Source organism: Neocloeon triangulifer, unplaced genomic scaffold, assembly GCF_031216515.1.
Source record: "Neocloeon triangulifer isolate White Clay Creek 2 clone unplaced genomic scaffold, ASM3121651v1 ptg000001l, whole genome shotgun sequence".
In the NCBI taxonomy this organism is placed as follows: domain Eukaryota; kingdom Metazoa; phylum Arthropoda; class Insecta; order Ephemeroptera; family Baetidae; genus Neocloeon; species Neocloeon triangulifer.
Window position 1 is genome coordinate 3,870,315 of NW_026775544.1, and position 15,512 is coordinate 3,885,826.

The following is a 15,512-nucleotide window of genomic DNA, read 5'->3' on the forward strand; positions in this document are numbered from 1 at the left end:
AAGGTATGGATACGACCATTCTTTAACCTGCTGCATAGCAAGGCAAGAGCCAGTAAATGCAGCGTTTAGACGTTTCCATATCAGAGCATCCGAATCCCAAGGACCTAAGTTGTCATGCATGCAGAATCGGTATTGACCACTACATCCAAGCCTTGTTCCGGCCGTCCAGTAAAGTGGAGCCAGATCCATAAATGATTTAATCCGAGCTTTCATTTTGAAAAATATTATATGTCTAAGAAACTTTAAATCAAATGCGGTGGTTTTTACTAAAAGATTTGAAAGAAAAAAGAGTGACGCGAAACCCTCACAGCCTTTTTACTTTGATCTGACAGCATTTCCCTGAAACGTTAGACATTTGCCCTTGCAATAAAAGAGCAAACTCAAGCGACCCTGGGATCTTTTCCAAACATTTTTTTTTTGCAATTAGTGAGCCCGGTTTGAATTCTTAATTTTTGGGTTACGTGGGTAAAATGTTGCGCTGTTGAGTTTCCTTATCCTATTGGTATCAGGGTAAATAGGACTCATTCCGAGTTTACAGCACATCTTTATGTTCTCCGTCCACGACATCTAAAAAGAAATTCTCGTGAATTGTGATTATTTTTCCGCGTTCGTGTTGAATTCATTTGAATTAATTATATTCTTGTAACCTTTACTGTCCCAAATAAGTAAGTGATGTTCATCAAACGGTTAATACTTATTTGAGTCCAGACTCCAAAGCTGAGGCCGTCTATACACAATAATTTAAATCGTTTGACTTAATAGTTTGCAGCAGAAGAAATAAAATACTTTTTAGTTCATTATTTTCATCAAAAAGGCTCTCCTTAATTGTTCATGATTATTCAATATTATTTTTTATTAACTGATAATACGTCTTTCTTGCAAATATCATTTCTGGGACAGAAGACAGTACTGCATTGGCTCTAAAAATTGCAATTTGTAACAAAAATTAAAGTATGTTGTACCTGAGGGGGCGAATCAGGACACACGAAAAACCGGGGTTTTCAATCGTTTGGTAAATAGATTATAAAATCTGCTTGTCTGTTTTCGGTAACAAACTACAGCTACCTATTTCACGGCATAAAAGAAATTCACAAATAGTATCAAGCCTCAAAATTAGCAAAATTAAACTTTATAAAAATAAGTTTTGGTGTCAATGATTAAATATATCTCTTTTCAGTCATTGTCCTATTTGAAATAAAGCTGCAGTTAGTGAAAATAATTAGTTGTGCTTTTTTTAATAAAAAAATTTTATATAAAATAAAAATTAAAAATGCATTAGGCTTGTTGTGAAAGTAAATGATTAGTGCATCGTGTAAAAAATAATTAACGATAAAACATTATTTGACTGCACACATATCAAGAAAAATACCTCACAATAAAAAGGTAGCAGTTTTTCACAACTGACTCTAGCAAGGTTTCCCATCTTAGGACTAACCGCCAAACATTTCAGGTCTGACTGAACTTTGGAAAGGTTGAAAAACTCAGGATCAACAATGCTCGAGTCTTTGGCGCACCACGAATACGCCACAGATTTGCACCTCGTTGAATTCCCCTCGGCCATCCCGCTGGTCCATACATAGTCGAAATTATCAGCACCTTATTTGTTAATATTTTAATGCGAGAAACTGAAAAAAATTGAACTTTTTACTTAGCCAGTCAAAGATAAAATTCTGTGTAATTTTATTGCTGTCAGTTAGGCATTTTTGTTGCTTTGGTCCGTCATTGATTGACATGAGTTGCATGCGTCTTTGGGCACAGGCAATTACTGCATCCCTGAATGTCACCTTTTTTTTTTAATTTTCTTTTCAAAAATCTCAAAACAATATTGATGTTTAAAAGAAAACCTTTGTAAATCCAAAAAAGTACAGACGACCACAAATAAATTTTCTATTTCCAATGTATTTTGAACGATCCTTGGACAAAAGTGTAGACAAAGCTATTTAATTTTATTTTTTTAGATAAACCTTTTTATTTTGCATAGCACTTACTATCTGATCCAGATATTAGCTCTTATGACAATTAAATTAAAATCAAGATATAGTTTAATAGTTTTCATAAATCAACTTACCTTCAGGATATGTGGACTCCAAGAATTTCTGGTATTTAATAAAATTAGAGCATTTTTTTCATCAAAATTTTGCAATCAAACCTCGCGAGTTTGGTCGTGCAAAGTGCAATTTGCAAAGCAAAATGGTAGTTTTGCAGCTTTTGAATCAACATTCTGAAAGATTTTTTTTAAAGTTCCTAGAGTATTTTAATATTTAAATAGGCATACCAAAATCTGAGCCACAATATACACTATCGAAAGCAGCAACATTGCGCTTCATTATGATTGGGCCCGAACGCTGCTGAATATTTATTGTAACTCAGAACTCAGTAGTAATATATTGTTTTCAATTGAGACAGCTTCCTTTTCCTCTAGTTTCCTGCCCCAACTAATCTCCTTTTTTTAATGAAATAACGGAAATAACAAGATTTTATCTTTTGTTTTTCATTACTAGCTGTTTCAATTCAGGTTTTATTCGAACCTTATCATGAAGATCATAATTATTGTAGCTTTGAAGCAAATTAACTGTTAATTTTTGCAATCAATAAACCTATTGTTAGTTGAAACCAACTGCCATTTTTCATGATAAACAAAATTTTTTGATCTGATGAAAATTCAAATGAAATATTCATAAATTAAAAACATATTCAAGTGACACTTGGACCTGGTCAAGAGAGATATAATATGTGGATCATAAGGAGAATTCTTGCAGCTTACACGTTTTCATTTTTGTAATATTTATAATTTTATCTGTTTTATGAAATTTGAAGGAAATTGAAAACTTTAATTTGATTAACGAACAGTAGGTAGTAGGTATATAAAAAAAATTCAGGCTTAAATGCTGCAAAATAATTAGCAATTATTTATTTTGCTTCTTTTTCCTCTCGGCGAAAGGCACTAGCGGTAGCAGTTAGGCCTGTTAAATTTCAAGGGCCGATAACTCAAATTCTCCCCTTTGGGCCCAATAACAAGGTGACCTTGGACCCACGGACGGGTTGAAAGAAGTATAGGATGGGTTTGCATTCAATAAAAAATTCATTTTTGTAATAGATCTTAAAGTTCGTCCAAAGCTGACTGCATCATATGATTTTTTTTTAATATCTTGGAAGTTTTGGCAAAATTGTTAATAGCCTTATTTTTATCAACAAATTTTAGTTCTGCTTTCTTAGCATTTTCTTTCTTTCTTTCATTGCAAATTTTTTCAGCTTTTTTGGGAAAAATAAATAACAACAATGAAAATAACAAAACATTCCATAAATTTTATTTTGACGTTTCAATAAGATCAGATTTTAATGTATTGCTAAACCATGGCATTTTGAATACAATAAATTATTCAAGAGAATAACTTCAATATTGACTATGATGCCAAATCCTTTTAAAACATAACTCCCGTTAAAATTGTTAATTTGTTCTTTAATTGAATTAAAGATGATATTTAAAACAGGAATATTGACCATATTTTATAATAAAAAGGCCTTAAAATCACATCAAGCTTTTCTCTTTTTTGACTCAAATTGTAATTAATGTATTTCTGGCATCGAGTTTCAATTATCCTTCAGATGACCCAAAAAAGACAATTTCTTTAATTCATAGAATAAAGAGAAAACGTCTTCCTTTTGAAATCTTGTCCAAGGATAAATAAAAGTACAGTTTGTACTTTGTACGTTTCGTTTAATTTTTTTCAGCTTTCACACATCAAAAATAAAATAATTATAATAAATTTGATATTATGTAATCTTGATCAAACCTGGATCAAAACTGTTCGAGCCCCAACCGGACACCACCCCAGCCCCTTTGCCGTACTTATCATTAAATGATCTTCAGCACCTCGAAACAGTCAAATCACGCTTTCTCAAAAAAGCTCTCTCCCTCTCTAAACATACAAAATCACGATAAACATTATGCATTAGCCGACACAAGTTCTCTCATCGAGGATCTGCGATTGAAATATTCTCTCCCCGAAACCGAAGTTATGAAAATTTTTTCACTAATCAAGTAATCAATACTTAAAAATTGCCGAAATAGACTTAAAATTATTTGTCACTCCCGCAATGATCCGACCAAAACTGACACTTGCTTTGAAAATCGACACGTTTTCACCCGATATGCATGTCACGGTTTTCACTATGTGTTTTGCCAAAATAAAAAGTATTACGCGAGTGCTCAAGAAATGCGTGTGCAAAAAATGTAACCAGCAGATGGACACTTATCACTTCCTCAAATGCGCAAAAAAATGATATGTCTCTTATCGAAGCTTCAAAAGTTAAATGGAAAAAATGATGCTATTTGCCTTCTTCGTGTTTATTATATTATACTACATTTATTTTATGTAATCTGTCGCACGCCATTGGCGTTCAATAAACACATGCATACATAATCTTGGAAATGATTTCCATGATCATCTCCTCGAGAAACAACTTTTCAAACAAATACATAATCTTGATCCCGCAAAACAAAATATTTTATCAAATTTTATATTGAAGGTTGAAACTAATTTCGATTTTTGTGCAAAATAAAGAGGGCAGAAATGAATACATAATTATTTTGAATGCATACAATCACAAGTCTTCGGGTAGTGGCAGGTTATAATATTTATAATTTGTGAAATATTGCGGATATTTAAGACACTTATTTGCTACGCTCTTAGGAATCTGACAAAACAGATGAGATATAGTAATATTCGAGTCCAGATAAATAGCATGCAAATTTGGTCTAGGACTCGCTAAAGACACCAAGTAGAAAGGGAAGTCCGCAATTATGTCAGTGCCAGAATCAAGTGGGACAGGCACCTTGAGGGAATCGTAGCCGCACCACCACAATTCTCCGTTTTCACCAACGTAAGCCTCATTCCAAAGCAGATTGTTCTTCGTTCCTGCACAAATTAGTTTAAATCTTTAAATTTTCAGTTGATTTTAAGTACCATTTAGGAGAAAAAACAATTTGTTGAATTCTTCTACTGATGCAGCAATGAGCGGTGATCCCCTGACTGCGTGACATTTTTGGAAACCATTCTGCAATGGGAACTGCACAAAAATTTAAACTTGTGATAAATTATATAATTTCTAATTGAATAACTACCTTTCCACAATTCATCCATGATAAGAAAAATGTTAATAGCATTGTCTCATTGGTGATAAGTTTGTTAGCATAAACTGCGAAAATCAAAATAAAAATATTCAGAGTCCGACAGATAAACTCTGATTTTTAAAATCTAAATTTTAAAAAGAAATTTGTTTGTTGCTCTTTTAAGTTTAGAATCCAATTTTATGCATAGATATTTTAAATTTTGAGTTCAAGAAGATTTCTTTAAATTTTTTTACTTTTCTCTTCATTCAGTGAGCTACTGACAATGAGTTATAGAATTATGCTCACGCAAAGCGGAGCAGTAACCTCGTATGCCTCTTTCATCCCTATCTTCCAAAACTTTGATGAAACATTTGAAGTTTAGATATTCATCAGAGCCGATTGGAAATATATCTGTAGGTATAGGCCTCAGAAGATTTCCTTTCACATAATTCCACTCAGAGAAACTGTCCATAGTTTGCACAATGATACCTTCTAATCTCCAAATATCTTGCAGGAACTGCGAATTATTGAAAAGGCACGAGAAAAACTCGTATGCATAAATGCACTCCTCGCCGCTGTTTTGGACTAAACATAGCAAGAAATATAATGAACTAATTTTGCATTAAAAAATCTCACTGTTTTGGCATTTAGCAAAATTTTCAAGAGCTTCTCTTCTGGTGAGGGACTGATATTCCTCAAGACTATCGCGATAGAAGTTAAGCCAGCTAAAAAATTTCCTTCTTTCATTCTCAGTTGTGTTTACGTTGGACAAGTCGACTATTTTCCCAATTTTTTTTTCCAATTCTGCAACAACCATAGATATTAATTTTTGTCAGTTGTTGATGTTCATATCATATTTATATATTTTACTTTCACCATCGGAAATATCAATAGATGTCCCAAATATGTATTGAACGACTGTGTCAGTCCAAAATTTGTGATTGTCATAAAACTAAAAAAAAAGAAGAATAATTAATTAAAATTAAATTTCTTCAATCATAATTATTGAGATTTTTACCCATGCCATTATCTCAAAAATGCACGCAAGGTAACACTATTGTAAAAGGGGTTGATATTATTTCTCGATAATTACTTTATTACAGATACTATTACAGATAATTATACACTGTAAGAACTCACTTTCAATCTATAGGAAAAGGTTTTGATTGACTCATTTTTAAAAGAAAGCACTTCACCTAAATTGAAATTGTATGAAAAGATCGTGTCAAAAAATTTATGTTCACGGTTGCTAACTCGGTTAACTTCTTGACACTCATTTGCAACTGATTCAAAATATGTCTTTGCTGGAGAGCGTGCCTAAAATTTTTTGAATTTTTAAAATTGTGTAAAAAGCTGAATTTTTCAAACCTCGCATATGAATTGCATTTTAACTTTGCAATTTTTTGTGCCAAGCAGTGGACCTAGAAGGAAATAAATTTAAAATCTTAAAAGGTGAAATATCAATCAATACCGTTTAAAATATCGTTTTGGATGTAAATGCATGAGCTATTCAAGTTAGGCTGCCCTTCTTGCCATAGAAGGTTCGTTTTAATATAGTCTTTTATTTCATTTGAACACCACCTAATGAAATTTATTTATTTTGTGAACGATCTGATGTGTTTTATTTTATAATTGGCATGGAAATTATCGTAATATTTTTATGGTGGTGCGAGTTTTCAAGCTGGTTTTTAAAACACACTCAACATGTTGAAAATTACATAAATTTTCCTGGACAATGCAGGTCAGTTCCGGAGGTCCAGAATTTATTTTCAAAAATTTGTTCACCTTTAATGTAAAACAATCATTTACTGTGATAATAAATTAATTTTTAATTTAATTTTTACTTTTTCGTTCAAAGACTTTTCCCAAACAATACTGTTTTTCGTAAGAGTAAATGGTCAGCAATCTCATTCCTAACGAACAGCAATAGTCAATAGCTCCTTTCCACGTGGCCTTCAGTAAAAAAAGAAACAAAATACAAAATATATACGTGAAAAAAATGATGAAAAAATATAGGCTACAGTTATTTTTGGAATCAGGTAGTAAACACTGCACGACTTGACCCAACGTCCTAGGAGTTGGGGTCCTTATGTCATATAAAGCATCACAAAAATTTAATTCGGTTTAAGGCAAAATTCTCACTGATCAATTTCAACGTATCGTGCTGTCCAATAAAATCAATTCTCTTCAACTAGCAAATAAGGATTAATTTTGATAACAATGGATTTTTTTTTTAAATGAAGAAAGTACGTCAATGTAGCAGGTAATTGGTTCACATATCGGCTGTTTGCAATTTTTTCCGCCATCATCAATCATCTATGGACAAAAATTAAGCTTACTTATAATAAGTAGAAATAATAATACACACGTAAAAAAATTGTACATATTTCTTAATGCGATATATTTGTTATCTTCATGTAATTTTGAAGGAAAAGGTGTTAAGAACTTCGGAGAGTTAAGGAAATGATTTATTGTAGAGTGAATATTAAAAAATTCAGATGACAAACTAACCTTTAAAAGTGATTCATTTCCAATGATGTCAATCACGTTAGTATTCATGATCTCGCATGCAAAATTTACAAGGACCGACGAGCATTGCATTTGAACGGGATAGAACGGAAAACTCCTGTCATTAACCTGCTGTATTGCAAGGCAAGAGCCAGAGAATGCAGTATTTAAATGTTTCCATATCTGAACATCAGAGTCCCAAAGACCCAATTCGTTATGCATACAGAATCGGTATTGACCAACACATCCGAGCTTTGTTCCAGCCGTCCAGTAGAATGGCGCGAGTTCTATAAATGATTTAATCTGATTGTAAGCTATTATTGTGAATAATATTTATTTTGATTGAAAAACTAAATGAATTTGAACTAAAATGCGGTGGTGTTCATAAATAATTTAAACCATATTAAATAAATTGTAATTACGGACATTTAATTAATACCAAAAAATCACACCATAAGGCTTTTTGACTTCGTTCTGAGAGAATATCCCGTAAACGTTTGTCATTTACCTTGCAATATTATTCGTTGGGCAAAGTCAAAAAGTCAAACACGTCACTGGGATCGGTCCCATTAAATTTTTCATTTTATTTTATTAAATAAATATAATGAGTTTATGAAGCTCGGTATAAATTTTCAATTTTCAACATACCCGGATTAAATTTTGCGCCTATGATTTTCCTCATTCTAGAGGTATCAGGATAAATAGGAATCATTCCGAGTTTGCAGCACATCTTAATGTTCTCTGCCCATGACATCTAAAAAAGAAAACCTCTCATAACTTGTGAATTTTTTGGTGTGGTTTGCATGAATTATTTTTAAGGTAACCTTAATTTTCCCAAATAAATAAGTTATGTTCATCAAACGATTAACATTAATTTGAGTCCAAATTCCAAAGCTGAGGCCTTCTACACCAATAATTTTAGTCAATTCATTGTTGGCGGCAGAAAAATTTTAAAATTTACTTTTCAGCTTATTATGTTCATCAAAAAGGCTCTCCTAAATTGTACGTGATTAATCCATATTATTTGATTTGAACTGATTTTATACGTCTTTCTTGCAGATATCATTGCTAGGACAGAAGACTTTACTGCACCGATTCTACAAGTTTTAAATAATGTAACGCTTATTATTGAACAAAAGAAACTAACAAATAATGATAAAGGTGAACAGCAGCTTTTGAGGTTGTTGGGAAAAAAGGACACATATTGACTTAGACAAGCAACTAACTGCAGCAGCATATTTCATGGAAGAAAATTTTTTTAAATCGACCGAAGTTAAATTAAAGTGTGTAGAAGGTTTGGTTATTATTATAATATTTTTCATTTTTAATGTATTATTATTTTATTTTTCAACCTTTCTCACATTAAATAGGACTGCAGTTAGTGGCTGAAACTGGTGAGGCATTTTTATTAAATGAGACAGAAATAAAATTATCATCAGGGAAATGCCAGGTCCATTGATTATTACATAATTGATTATAAATAAATAATATGACAAAAGAACAACATACCTCACAATAAAAAGGTAGCAGTTTTTCACAACTGACTCTAGCAAGATTTCCCATCTTAGGACTAACTGCCAAACACTTCTGGTCTGACTGAACTTTGGAAAGGTTGAAAAACTCAGGATCAACAATGCTCGAGGCTTTAGCGCACCACGAATACGCCACAGATTTGCACCTCGTTGATCTCCCCTCAGCCATACCGCTGGTCCATACATAGTCAGAATTATCTGCATCTATGTTAAAATTTTACTGGTGAGAAACGTCTAAATTGAACTTTTTACTTAACCAGCCATAGATCGTATTCGTAAATTTATGCGCGTCAGCAAGGCACTTTTGTTGCTTAGGCCCATCATTGATTGACATGAGCTGCATGCGTCTTTGGGCACAGGCAATCACTGCATCCTTGTATGATACCTTTTTTTATTTTTAAAATAATTTCAAAACAATAAGATAGGTAAATAGGAAAACCTTTGTAAATCCAAAAAAGTACAATCGACCACAAATAAATTCCCTTTTTCCAATGTATTTTGAGTGATCTTTCGACAAAAGTGAAAACAAAGCTATGTTTTTTAAATTATGCAAAACTTATTATTACGTGTTTTTTCTTTTTATTATCTTATTAAACTTACAATCTGATCCAGATATGAAATCTGTTAAATTAAGTTAAAATCTACAGATAATTTTACAAATTTCACTCAAACTAACCTTCAGGGAATGCAGACTCCAAGTATTTCTGATATTAATTTCACAAAAATAAGGTATTTTTATTCATGAAACTTATTATTTATGTAATCAAAACCTTGCGAGAGTGGTCATGCAAGGTGCAATTAGCATAGCAAAACGGCAGTTTAGCAGCTTTTGAATCCACGTTCTAGTAAGAGTTTATAAAAAAGAGACATACGCTTTGAAGTACATACTTGCACTTGATATGTTTGATATGTTTACCAAAATGTGAGCCGAGATATACAATAGAGAAAGCAGCAACATGGCAGGTTGTGTCAATATACTGTGGAATATTTACCTAAACTCATGAGTATAATTATTGTCAAATTTAAAACTGTGAATCTCTTTACCTCTAATTTCCTGCTCAAACTAATTTCCTATTTTATCAAAATAATAAGATGCAATCTACATTTTCAATTACTTTCGTTTTCAACTTGCTTTGAAATAAACCTTATGGCGTAGATCATAAAATTATTGAGTTACTTTGAAGCACATTATCTATTAATTTTTAAACCAACTGCCCTTTTCATTATAACCCAAGTCTGAATCGGATGATTAACTATTTAAATGATAATTATTTATAAATCAAATATTCAACTAAACACTGCCCCACACTAGTCATGAGTGCGATTTGTGAAGGATATACACGAAATTTTGCAGCTCACATGTTTATTTTTTTACTTTTTATAATATTTTATTCAAGTTTTAGGAAATTTTAACGAATTAATTTATGGTGATTTGAATTTAAAATCGGCTTTTCCTCGATGGGTTTTTGTGAGTTGTTTATTGTTTAAGAAAAAACAATATCCTGCTCTACATGTTTCGGCTGCGGGCTGCAGCCATAATTCATGAGCTGCGAAAACATTTTGACAAAAATTAGTACAAAATTAAATCTTTTCAAAAATTATTTTTCTTTCAAATTGACAATTTTCATGAAAAATTATTTAAATTAACATTTCTTCACAAAATAATTTTTAACATAAAATTTGACATTTAATTAAAAATATTTTTTAAAACATGAATTTTTTATAGTAATTTTGGTCAGAATATTTAAACGTGTGTTTTGAGCGTACCTTTCTCGGCGGTGGTAGAGAGAAGACTAAATTATTTTTCGGTTGGTTTTTCGGGTAAAAGATATGTTTTGGGATTGCATTGTATTCACTCGTCGCCACTGCTGTCTGCATATTTCTTTATTTTGTGCGCGGCCTAAGCTGATACCTGTGGGTGCGGATGGGTTTATTGCTCTTTTGTGCACTTGCAATAGGCGCGGCGGCACTCTTTTTCTTTCTCCTGTTTTCTCCTGGCGAGCGGAGGGCTGTTGCCGCGGCTGATTTTCTTCTCCCTCTTGGCGGCGCCGGCCACGAACACTTGCTTTTTTCTTTGAAATAATTTTTGGCCGCCTTGATGGGCTTATACCAGATTTTTTCAACCGTCAAACTCGGCTGGCTGATTGTATTGCCGATCGCCACCATGGCCATTGATTCTGCCGCCACTCTCTTTTTGTAATTTTTCTCGCGGTGAATAATGCTGGCGCCCTCAAAGTCGATATCATGATTTGTTTTTTGCGCATGCATCGCCAATTTGTTGTGATTCGGTGCATTTTCGTCTTGTGGTTTTGTTAACGCTCGCATGTGTTCTCGCACTCGTGTTTTCAAAGTTCGTTTTGTCTGCCCGATATATGCTCTATCACACGTTTTACAATTAATTTTATACACTACTTCTTTTTCCGATGGGGGAATTTTCGGTTTTACACACATTAAAAATTTTCTTAGGGTGTTTTTGCTTGTGGCAGACAAAACGAACTTTGAAAACACGAGTGCGAGAACACATGCGAGCGTTAACAAAACCACAAGACGAAAATGCACCGAATCACAACAAATTGGCGATGCATGCGCAAAAAACAAATCATGATATCGACTTTGAGGGCGCCAGCATTATTCACCGCGAGAAAAATTACAAAAAGAGAGTGGCGGCAGAATCAATGGCCATGGTGGCGATCGGCAATACAATCAGCCAGCCGAGTTTGACGGTTGAAAAAATCTGGTATAAGCCCATCAAGGCGGCCAAAAATTATTTCAAAGAAAAAAGCAAGTGTTCGTGGCCGGCGCCGCCAAGAGGGAGAAGAAAATCAGCCGCGGCAACAGCCCTCCGCTCGCCAGGAGAAAACAGGAGAAAGAAAAAGAGTGCCGCCGCGCCTATTGCAAGTGCACAAAAGAGCAATAAACCCATCCGCACCCACAGGTATCAGCTTAGGCCGCGCACAAAATAAAGAAATATGCAGACAGCAGTGGCGACGAGTGAATACAATGCAATCCCAAAACATATCTTTTACCCGAAAAACCAACCGAAAAATAATTTAGTCTTCTCTCTACCACCGCCGAGAAAGGTACGCTCAAAACACACGTTTAAATATTCTGACCAAAATTACTATAAAAAATTCATGTTTTAAAAAATATTTTTAATTAAATGTCAAATTTTATGTTAAAAATTATTTTGTGAAGAAATGTTAATTTAAATAATTTTTCATGAAAATTGTCAATTTGAAAGAAAAATAATTTTTGAAAAGATTTAATTTTGTACTAATTTTTGTCAAAATGTTTTCGCAGCTCATGAATTATGGCTGCAGCCCGCAGCCGAAACATGTAGAGCAGGATATTGTTTTTTCTTAAACAATAAACAACTCACAAAAACCCATCGAGGAAAAGCCGATTTTAAATTCAAATCACCATGAATCAACCCTCGATTGTGAAATTCTACCACAGAATTAATTTATAATTACCATTTGGTTTACACTCTTCCAGTCAGTGAAAACTTGATGATATATAATTATGTTTTACACGCTTTAATTAAATAGATACTGATCCGTCTGATAGTGATTACACTGTAATCAGCACACAGTATGATAAGGATCAGTAATTTTATGGAACGGCTATATTATAAAGGAAATTAAATGTAAAGGAAATTAAACAAAATTTGCAACCTTCATACGGAATTTAATTATTAATTAATTAATTTATTTATTGCTTAAAAAAAAATTGAATTTTTAAAACTTCATTTAAATTACGACGCATAATATCATGGCTTCTGTTATCTTAAGTGACCCAAAATAAATCATTGTGAAATGGGATTTAATGATTTGGTACAGATTTGGTGCTTTAGGAGCAATTTTTAACCTCTACGCTCATTGCTCGAATGTAGGTGTCAATAATAATTTTGGTTTTTTTTTATTCCGAAAGTAGAAGTTGTTGGAAAGTCACAGTGGAAGGAAAGGAACAATAACTATGTAAACTGTGGTGGAAGCTGGAGTCATTGTATTTATGAAAATAAATAAAATTTTGCTAGTGGTGGTGCCTTTTAAAATGTACTTTCCTCCTAATAACGGATTTATACTAAAAATGTTTAACTCAGGAAAAACAACTTGAATAAATACATTTAAGTTTCTGCTTGATTAAAAATTATTTATTGACTCTGAGTACTCAACTTACATGTTAATGCACAGTGCACTACTACAAAATATTTATATAAAAAAATAATATGGAGGGTCACCAACTTTCAAAAATAAAATTTAAAAAATTAATACTTGCGTTATAAATAGATTGTATGACAAATTTCTCATTTAACGTATAATTTACGCTTCTGTTGTTCCTTTCAGGTTCATTACGGCTAATTATCTAAATTGCTCCTCTTAGTTTTCGCTTTTTTGTCGCAATGGAATGGTTTTCTGACAAAGATGAGCAGGAAACATTATCAAATACTTTTTATTTAAATGGTATCAATCAGGAGTCCCATTATTGCAATTTTTATTTTTAGTTCTAGAAGTTCTAGATCTATAACGTGAAACCGGGTGTTTTGCAAAACTTTCAAAATCCCATTATTTGATGCGAAATGAAAACGCAATACCTTAGGTTCTTTGCTCATAATATTGAATTTCTCTGGAAGTAACAAGAAAAAAATATTTCATTTTGAATGCACTCCAGTAAAACAACGCGAGGAGGAAAAATTGCATTATTTTTCTTGCTCGTTCATATTTATATGGTTTCATAGATTCCAGGAGTATAAGGAAAACGTCAAGCGAGCAATCTGTTTTCTTTCTTTGACGGGGCGATTGAGTGCTCATGCTCAGTGCAGATGAAGGGAGCAAGTGGGTCGAGAAAAGGTTGCCGAGGTCATTAATTTGCTGGTGAATTATGTCGAAATGAACGCACACCATGGAATATTGTGGTTGGAGCGACGCCCGTAAAGTGCACGCTGCAAAATAGTGCAATTCGTATCGCATTTTTCCTCTCCTGCGTCCCCTTTCGTGTGTAACTCAATTCCAGCTGGCCGGCCGTGATTGTTACACGTCATTGTTGCCGGACGGACACATGGAATGCACGGGAACTATAAAATGGTTATTCTCCGTGTTCTACTGCGCCAAATTGCCTCGCCAAGTAATGAAGACGGTTATTAGTTTGCAGCGCGGCAAATTGGAGTCCTCGAACGCGAGCAAAAAACGACGATGTACAGTTTCGCTAATAATACATGTGCCAAACGGATACCCTCGATGCAAATTTGTAACTGGTGCAACGTAATGAAAGCATCTTTATTAAGGGCAGATGTCACTTTGAACTTTTTCCCTGTTTTGTAGAGCTTTGAAGCTAGTTGAAGTGTTCCCAAGTACAGCAGTCTGCCGTTGAAAAAGTTTTATTTTTCTTTTTTCTTTTTCAATTCTAGTTATTATTATTTTTTTTTATATGGTACAATTTTACAATCTGCTTTAAGTAACAAGTTAACTGGAGAAAATTAAATTATTTATTTATTCTGTATTATAAAATTTCAATTTGCTTCTCCTGGTGTGGAGTTTCAAAATTTCCAGGTACTGCAAAAAATAATAAATTTCTAGACCTTTTGCTTTTCTCATGAAAAACGCAAGGCGTCTTAATTTTACACCCATCAACAGAAGACAACAATATAAAATAGTTAATTATTTTGTAAGTTAATTTGTACGATTCATCAATTATTATATTATTTAATTCTTTTAGATTTATTTCTTTGACAAAAAAAAAACAGTTTATATTGTGTGCAAATAATTCAGTTTTGCAATTGCAAATCTGGCCTGCTGCAAATAAAAAAATGAAAGGACAACACCTCACCTTTTTTTCTACATTAATACGAAGTTCGCTCTAGAGTAGATCTGTTTCAATTGTTCAAAAAATTTAATGTTTTTTGCGGTTTTTTTTATCAACTCGTGAGAAAAATGATTTTCATTCAACCGGATGAAAACTTAAGAATAAAATTATTTCTAAATTAGCATTTTAAATCTTCGTTCACCTGTAATTTTGCGGCAAACCTGATCAATCCACCTTGCCACGGGCGTAGGTTAGGCCACCCGCACGACAGAACAGACCGGCGTTTTGCCTAAGCAATCAGTAGCAGGCGGCGTCAGCGGTTTCATTAACCTCTAGCCCGTTACAAAATTACTACCGGTTGCGAGAGACACAAGAGTGAAATTTGTGCAAAGTTTCCACGACACAAATTTATATTGTTTTGCCTGAAGTAAAAGCGAAAGGAAGACGGTTCAAGTAATTATATTACTTTTGTTTGTATACAAATGAGACTTCCATTGGAGTTCATAAATGTAGCGAACCATCGGCGCAAGCAGAACGTGTTTTGTCAACTCTTTACG

The 15,512-nt window shown here is 33.2% G+C and overlaps 3 protein-coding genes across 3 annotated transcripts; all 3 read right to left on the reverse strand.

The window, feature by feature from the left end:
• Positions 1 to 415: 415 nt before the first annotated feature.
• On the reverse strand, positions 416 to 2,357 carry LOC132197038 (uncharacterized). Its single transcript, XM_059620080.1, has 11 exons — positions 2,276 to 2,357; positions 2,150 to 2,221; positions 2,069 to 2,096; positions 1,989 to 2,009; positions 1,845 to 1,936; positions 1,649 to 1,784; positions 1,370 to 1,596; positions 870 to 920; positions 787 to 820; positions 695 to 727; positions 416 to 567 (listed from the first exon to the last, which is right to left on the reverse strand). The coding sequence occupies exons 1-11, from the start codon at positions 2,315 to 2,317 to the stop codon at positions 533 to 535; spliced, it is 771 nt and encodes a 256-aa protein (XP_059476063.1). The 5' UTR covers positions 2,318 to 2,357; the 3' UTR covers positions 416 to 532.
• A 2,333-nt stretch (positions 2,358 to 4,690) lies between these two features.
• LOC132192814 (uncharacterized) lies at positions 4,691 to 5,260 on the reverse strand. The gene is made up of 4 exons (XM_059612981.1): positions 5,126 to 5,260; positions 4,968 to 5,070; positions 4,767 to 4,919; positions 4,691 to 4,698 (listed from the first exon to the last, which is right to left on the reverse strand). Exons 1-4 carry the CDS (start codon positions 5,165 to 5,167, stop codon positions 4,691 to 4,693), a joined length of 306 nt encoding a protein of 101 aa, XP_059468964.1. The 5' UTR covers positions 5,168 to 5,260.
• A 1,141-nt stretch (positions 5,261 to 6,401) lies between these two features.
• LOC132192823 (uncharacterized) lies at positions 6,402 to 10,209 on the reverse strand. The gene is made up of 14 exons (XM_059612993.1): positions 10,198 to 10,209; positions 10,070 to 10,130; positions 9,924 to 9,995; positions 9,830 to 9,857; positions 9,754 to 9,774; positions 9,593 to 9,684; positions 9,406 to 9,538; positions 9,167 to 9,357; positions 7,625 to 7,753; positions 7,364 to 7,429; positions 7,256 to 7,304; positions 7,135 to 7,199; positions 6,958 to 7,066; positions 6,402 to 6,430 (listed from the first exon to the last, which is right to left on the reverse strand). Exons 2-14 carry the CDS (start codon positions 10,109 to 10,111, stop codon positions 6,402 to 6,404), a joined length of 1,026 nt encoding a protein of 341 aa, XP_059468976.1. The 5' UTR covers positions 10,112 to 10,130; positions 10,198 to 10,209.
• Between the last annotated feature and the right edge of the window lie 5,303 nt (positions 10,210 to 15,512).

Bases quoted from the DNA above. Each gene is read 5' to 3' on its own strand.
- LOC132197038 (XM_059620080.1), bottom strand. From the start codon at position 2,317: ATGTTGCTGCTTTCGATAGTGTATATTGTGGCTCAGATTTTG. The intron at 2,010-2,068 runs GTAAGTTGATTT...AATTGTCATAAG, and splicing joins GGAGTCCACATATCCTGAAG to AGCTAATATCTGGATCAGAT. The intron at 821-869 runs GTATTATCAGTT...TGAACAATTAAG, and splicing joins ATGATATTTGCAAGAAAGAC to GAGAGCCTTTTTGATGAAAA.
- LOC132192823 (XM_059612993.1), bottom strand. From the start codon at position 10,111: ATGTTGCTGCTTTCTCTATTGTATATCTCGGCTCACATTTTG. The intron at 9,996-10,069 runs GTAAACATATCA...AACTCTTACTAG, and splicing joins ATATCTCGGCTCACATTTTG to AACGTGGATTCAAAAGCTGC. The intron at 7,200-7,255 runs GTGAGAATTTTG...ATATGACATAAG, and splicing joins CGATACGTTGAAATTGATCA to GACCCCAACTCCTAGGACGT.
- LOC132192814 (XM_059612981.1), bottom strand. From the start codon at position 5,167: ATGCTATTAACATTTTTCTTATCATGGATGAATTGTGGAAAG. The intron at 5,071-5,125 runs GTAGTTATTCAA...ATTTTTGTGCAG, and splicing joins CATGGATGAATTGTGGAAAG to TTCCCATTGCAGAATGGTTT. The intron at 4,920-4,967 runs GTACTTAAAATC...TAATTTGTGCAG, and splicing joins ATTGTTTTTTCTCCTAAATG to GAACGAAGAACAATCTGCTT.